At 43.1% G+C, this 6961-nt stretch overlaps 1 protein-coding gene across 1 annotated transcript; it reads left to right on the forward strand.

The window, feature by feature from the left end:
* The first annotated feature begins 3949 nt into the window (after positions 1–3949).
* Positions 3950–5919, forward strand: LOC119745342 (chondroitin sulfate synthase 1-like). Its single transcript, XM_038221638.1, has one exon. It carries the CDS (start codon positions 3965–3967, stop codon positions 5573–5575), a length of 1611 nt encoding a protein of 536 aa, XP_038077566.1. The 5' UTR covers positions 3950–3964; the 3' UTR covers positions 5576–5919.
* The last annotated feature ends 1042 nt before the right edge of the window (positions 5920–6961 follow it).

Below are 6961 nucleotides of genomic sequence, written 5' to 3' on the forward strand. Positions count from 1 at the left end.
TTTGGGAGCCACTGGAAGAAGGGTACAATGAACATGTAGATGTTCTTCCAGATGAGAGCACATCAAGTAGTAGTACTCTACATGTAAAGTGGAATCCTGAGTCAAACCTCTGGGGAATTGGCTCCAATTTTGAGTTGTAAACATGTAAGCAGAGTTTTGAGTTATCCAATGGATTTTCTAAATATTCAACAAAAATTGACTCTTGATTTTGCATTTAAACTAAAAGTCATTTTGCATTAAAATTCATCAGATGGTTTTGCCTTGTGGTACAGTAAGTGAATATCATGTACGGAATTAATGCAGATACCCACAACATTTCAAGTTGGCACATTCTGGCCACTGGAGGGCTCTGCTTTTTGCAGGCAGGAGAGTTTGCAGACTCATAAGCTGCCCCTTTAAGACAATCAAAAATTGGATTAAGCGCTCAAATACCAGCAAAGAATTCCCCCTTGGGCCATTTTGAATTATGACTCATTTATTATTTCTGGTCTGGTGGTATGTTGTTTTTTTAAGCAGTGTGGTTAGTTTTAATTATCAGGCATTTGAGGAAGTTGACTGGTGAAGGTTTTTGATGCTATAAATTAATAAGGAGGAAAGGAGGAGTTATTAAAACATGTGTATTGCTGTCTTGGAAAACTCGCATCAAGGTCATTCTTACATGTATGTTCATGTGTGAAATTTCAGTGTTATTTGTAGTAAATCCCAAATTGAATAGATATATTCTTGTTGTGTGTGTTTTCTGGTGTCCGTGGTCGGTCATTTGTTATGCACCTATCAATTTTATGACCCCCCCCCCCCCCCCCCCCCCCCCCCCCCCCCCCCCCCCCGTGAAGGGTGTGTCATTGTCCAGTACTAGGGTCATCCTTTAGTGGAATTTAAATTAATCACCCTCTTTGTCAGAGTCCGAGTCTAGTACCGGTAGTAGTGGCAAATGATAGTGACAGCAAATTTATGTATGATTTGGTGCTACATGTATTTGGCAACATTTTTGACCCACCTTTCACAGATAATGCACCTACTGAGGAAAACGACATACCCCATAAATTGTTTGACACACCAAATAATGACTTGACGCACCCCTGTGTCACAGCCACGAAGAACATGACGCACCCTTGACGGACCATTTCGGGGAGGGGGGGGGGGGGAGTTCATGAGGTTGGATTTATAATTGACAGCTGCATTAAACGTCCATGTACCTTGCAAAAGGCTGACACAACAGAAAGTCTACCACAGTGGAATGTTGACTTAAGCCTCATTTAAAATCCCTTTTGACTTTTGGTGTGATTAAGTTCTGCAACTTTCCTTAAGAATCAAATAATTCAAACTGATGGATTGCAATGTCCGTGCCAAGTTACCACCTTTGTGGCACCACTCACCAAGATCTCTGTGGAGCGTGCAGTCATTTTACGGCTCCCCTGTGGGTTATAACTTCCGTGACTATGTTGGAAAATGCTTTGGTGAACGGCGTCATTTCCTGCATTGTCTCATCACCACAACAGACTTAGAGTGACGGAAATATAAACACATTCAATTTAGCAAGAATGAAGCGTTGGAAGCTGAACTGACCATGTTTGTTACTAGATACCGGTATTGTTACTTTGGCCATTGTTCTGTTGCTGTTCAAGCTGCTTCGCCCAACCTAGATCTGAGACGACGGAGACCTGACCTCATACACTTGAGCACAAGACAGTGATCAGCCTCAAACTTTTGATATCTTATAAGTTGGTTGGCATGCATCTTGGCTGTGCTGCCTCCCCTAGAGTTTGGCCAACTTCTCCTGCACACTATAGGTCACGCATTACCCTACCATAATGTGCATAGATATTGAAATTACAATATACATGTAGGTCGATTCCTACAGAGGCCTGCCACCAAGGGAGTGCCCCCCCCCCCTCCCCCACAAGCAATATGGTCATTTCTACAGTGCGCCACGAAGTCCATTTCTCGCAGTGTATTGTCGGAGACAGTCGATAAATTCACTTGGCGTGGGACGCTCGCTGACGGTCAAAGGGAAAATGTGCCACATGGCTAAACACAGTATGTAGGGCCTACATGTACAAACTCCAATGGGAGCACAGCTTTAGCCCAAAGAGGGAATATACAGCTATCTTTATTGAACCACGCAACACTTTAAATGTTGAAACAGTTAATGCTTAAAATAAACAAGTTCAGAGGCCTGAGCTGTGCGTATCAGCTGATCACCCTAAAAACATACAACTAGAAAGCATTTTTTATTAGATTACTGCCTAAAAACACAGTATATATTCCTTCTTGTGTCACTTGCTGTGGTAAATATGAATAAACTCCAATGCAAATTTGTTAACACTCATGAAAGCTTACATTATGGCTGCTCATATCTTGAATAAACATGCGTAGTACCGGGTAGATACGGTACCTGTGTGCAATTCATATTAATGGCTTGGATGATAATGCCGTAGGGCTGTGCATTGGAACCAGGTACCCAACTACCCAACTGTTGATGTCAGGAACATCAACCGTTGGTAACCAACTTTTTAAATAACATAGTAAATTCTCAGACACGAACTTGTTGGAGGTCGCAGGTTCAAGCCCTGCTCCAGTCAATTCCTATGTTCAACTTCGAAAATTATAATAACAAAGCTAGTCAGTTTATTTGAAGATTTGTAACAAAAAGCCCTTTTCTCTTTGAGTGATTCCCCTTTGCTACATGTACAATGTATTTCCCGGGTCTGCAGTATTGTTAATGTTGCTAGTATCGTGACCTTTGGGCATGATCCTGGGCTACATGATCTAGACATACAGTGTCATACACCGGTTTATGGCTTCTGACAAGCGCACCTTGAGCAAAGACACTGACAACATAGGGCTGGATAGCTCAGTTGGTAGAGCACCGAAACGGTAATCCGAAAGGTCGCAGGTTCATGCCCCGCTCCAGTCAATTTCTTTGTTCAACTTTGAAAATTACTTAGAGACTTCTCAGACAATTAATAATTAAAATGGAAACCAGGCTAAATGGGAAAACAAAACATATATCACGATTATGACGTTCGCAAAAGTTGCAGTTTACATACATGTACATCGTAAAGAGGCCCTAAAGCTCACTGTACACACTTGTATCTTGCTGTATTGAAGCACCGATGTGGTAGTATTACACTTGTAATCTAATAATGCTTGTATTATACGTGTAATCTAACAATGTGTCCGTATTTTAAGGGGGTTAGAGCTAATATTCTAGCACAATTCCACAAATACCCAACTCATTCACAAATTGACTTATTTCCGCTAATTCACTTGGGAAAATGATTCATCCAACGAATGTTTGAGGCAAACAACAGGTGGCGGGTGTTAGAATGTAACTGGTGCATGTCATAAATGCAGAATGTCTCCAGAGAGAAGAGCTATTCATAGTCACTGTTACTGATTTGTTTTTCCGGGATACAACATGGGCGATTCCTGTTCCTCAAACTAACAACAATTAGAAGCAACATTTCAGGAAGTCAGAATGACTTCAATATCCCATAGAATTCCCCATAGAATTCCCCATAATTTCAAATACAGTTTTGCCAAAACAGTCACAAATAATGTACTTAAAGTACATGTAGATATAGAAATTCTTGTGTTTCAGTTCTCTCTTGATGTTACAAAATGTTTTTGACGAAATGTGTTCAATTTCTACGAAATATGGGAATATGAATGTATTTGCGATACCATGAAAACGTTCATTTTCATGACAAGTACATGTACATTGTATGAACTGTACATAATAGGGGGCAACCTGAAGTGAAAAAGGAAAGTGTCTATATTATATAATGTACAGTTGTATTTCATTTTGATAATGTATCTGCAAACAAGTGTTCATGTTTGTTGGCAAAATGTCATTTTTGTATGTGGCTCGCATTGTTTAAATACATGTATATCGGTTGCATATTGATATTAAGCATGAGTATCACTAAATTAATTGTGTTGTACATTTGCCATCTTACAGATGCAGACACTGTTTTACAACAACTACAGCAAGTCAGACACAGCTTTCACCGGCAGCCTGGATACGTCGGACGTCCACCAAGCCATCACCTTACATCCCATCAAAAAGACTCCATACATGTACCGGCTGCACAACTACCTGCAGTCTACAGCCATCATGGACCTGCAGATGAAGACTATGCAGCTGTACCGCAGCATTCTCAAGATGCGACAGCTCTTGAACGAGGAGGATGACCATCGTGGTCATGACACGGACCCCCAGCTGCAGAGCCTGGGCTTGCAGCCCGGCCTGCTCAAGTATACCCCCGACAGCCACGAGGACCTCATACCCTGGAACTTCTTTGGCAAGTATTGGTATTCTGCCAACGCCAATGCTCCACGCCACGGCATGCTCACCCACCAAACCCAAGCACTGGATCACATAGCCAGCCAGGTCATGGGCATCATCAACTCCAACTCTATGAAGGTGGGACGGACCATCAACTTCAAGGAGATCCTGTATGGCTACTCGCGGGTGGTGCCTCTGTACGGTGTCGACTATGTGCTAGACTTGCTGCTCATGTATCACAAACACAGCAAAAGTAAACGATTCCCCGTGAGGCGGCATGCTTATTTACAACAGTCCTTCGGAAAGCTTGAAATCAGGGTTGACAATGGCGATGCAGAACCCTCGCTCTCTGCCAAGAAAGTCAAGGTGGACAGCAGTGTCGAGAAACTCAAAAACGGGATCTCCCAAACGTTGTTTGGCATACAACGCAATGAGGATGCGCCATCAAGCCGGCATCCTCTCCAACAGAATAGCAAACACAAAGAAACGATACATTTTATCCTCCCACTTGCCGGAAGGCTAGAAATCTTGCAGCGCTTCATGGAAAACTTTGAGAGGATGTGCTTAATGCCAGGTGAGAACGTGCAGATGATCATAGTGCTCTTCAGACTTCCTGAAAATGACCCTTCCGAGGAGATTGAAAAGCTGATTGCCAGATATTCTAGTAAATACCCGCAATCCACGCTAAAGATCCTGCATGCAAACGGGGATTTCTCCCGGGGACTTGCGCTGGATTTGGGTGCCTCTCAGCTCCCACCGGATGCTCTGATGTTCTTTGTGGACGTAGACATGCATATATCTCCGGGATTCCTTACCCGGTGTCGGCTGAACACGATACGGGGTAGACAAGTGTACTACCCAGTTGTTTTTGGCCAGTACAGCCCCGAAGTCACCTACGGGCCTGGCACCAAGCCCGAATCCAAACTTGCTATCAGCAAGGAAACCGGGTTCTTCCGACACTACGGTTATGGACTCGTCTGTCTATACAACAGTGATCTGGCCGAAGTAGGTGGGCTGGACTCGTCCATTATTGGCTGGGGGATGGAGGATGTGGACCTCTACCAAAAATTTGCCACCAGCAATGTGACAATCTTTCGGGCCCCGGACCCCGCGCTCATCCACATCTACCACCCAGTCGTGTGTGATCCCGAACTAGAATCCAAGCAGTACCAGATGTGTATGGGGTCAAAGGTCAACCAATATGGAAGCAGTTGGCATCTTGCCAAGCTGCTGCAGAAGGACAAGCCGAACTCTAGTGAAGAAACCGAAAGCAAAAATAGATAACGTTGGCTAAATTATTGTAGATAGTAAAGTATTTATAATGTAGTTTTATGCAGGGTGCATTTTACAACCATTTTCAAAATGATCGTGAGTAATAATCACGAGACACAAAAATAATGCAAGGAGACTTTTGAGACAAACACACTGCAAGCACACCGGTCCTGTTTTAGTGTTTGGTGCCACTTTGGACATGCGCACATTAGCTTAAACATGACCAAAACAGTTGAAAAGGACCAGTGATGTGTTTGCTGCCAGCAATCATCTCAAAAGTCACCCAGGGTATGTTTTACAGGTACATTTGTACCGCTGCCCTTTTGTACAGTGTGCAGAGATATTTTATATTGCACATCATGCAAATGCAAGCTTTTTTGAACATTCATTCTTGCCTCTGCTCATCCCCACTAGGAGTTAAGCACTGTGCACTGGAATTGGGTACGGAGTACCGACCACTGATGTCAGGAATCGGTTCCAGATTATGGGATCGGGTACCCGCAACTAACTTTACAAATCACTTAGTAACTTCTCAGACAATGAAGAAAAAAAAGGGTTTGAATGCCATTTGTGGAGAATTTTCAAGTGAAAAACCAGGCTGCATGGAAAACCAACGCGCGACAGATGACTCTTGCAAAAATTGCAGTTTACGTAAAGCTGTAAAGCCGTTCAGACAACTTCCGGAACTTTGAATTTCGGGGTTGGGTTTCTTTTCCGGGTACCCAGTTATCCGGGTACCCATGTTTTACTTCAATAGGGTACCCGGTTCCCGTTCTACCAGTAAAAGCACACCACTAATCCCCTCCCCTCCCCTGCCCCAATCTAAAGGTGATGTTGACCTCATTTCTTTGAGCTTCTCATTGGAGGAATTGTTGACCTTGTGACCTGGGCTCAACACTCAAAGGAGCATTAAGCCTGTACATTGTACATTTTTACATTGAATGAACATACATCAATCCCGGCCAGTTACCTACATGTACATGTGCCAACAATACTTTGCGAAGTTTCTGAGTGGGCTAGGGCAACCAGCACCCTTTAATTGGGCAGTGTGGACAAGCATGGAGCTATTATAGCTCCATGGGACAAGCGAAACAATCTCCAAAATTTGGTCCTCTTAAAGTCATTTTAATTGATAATCATTTGGAGCTTACAGTATATTTGTGGTCCGCTTTTTTCTTGTCCCTGTTACATCTGACGTCATTGTTTTTAGCTGTGGGATAGCAGCTCAACAAATTATCATGTCTCTCCGTTAGTCCATCAGTTAGTAACAAACGTTGACATTGTCTATTGCTCTACATATTTTGACCGACTTCAACCAAACTTATCAGTAGCCCAGCCCAAACATGTCACATGACCAAAATGGGGTCAAAGGTCATTATGCGGTCACTGGTGTCAAAA

The sequence above is a fragment of the Patiria miniata genome, unplaced genomic scaffold (genome assembly GCF_015706575.1).
Source record: "Patiria miniata isolate m_02_andy unplaced genomic scaffold, ASM1570657v1 HiC_scaffold_7, whole genome shotgun sequence".
Classification (NCBI taxonomy): Eukaryota; Metazoa; Echinodermata; class Asteroidea; order Valvatida; family Asterinidae; genus Patiria; species Patiria miniata.

Bases quoted from the DNA above. Each gene is read 5' to 3' on its own strand.
- LOC119745342 (XM_038221638.1), top strand. From the start codon at position 3,965: ATGCAGACACTGTTTTACAACAACTACAGCAAGTCAGACACAGCTTTC.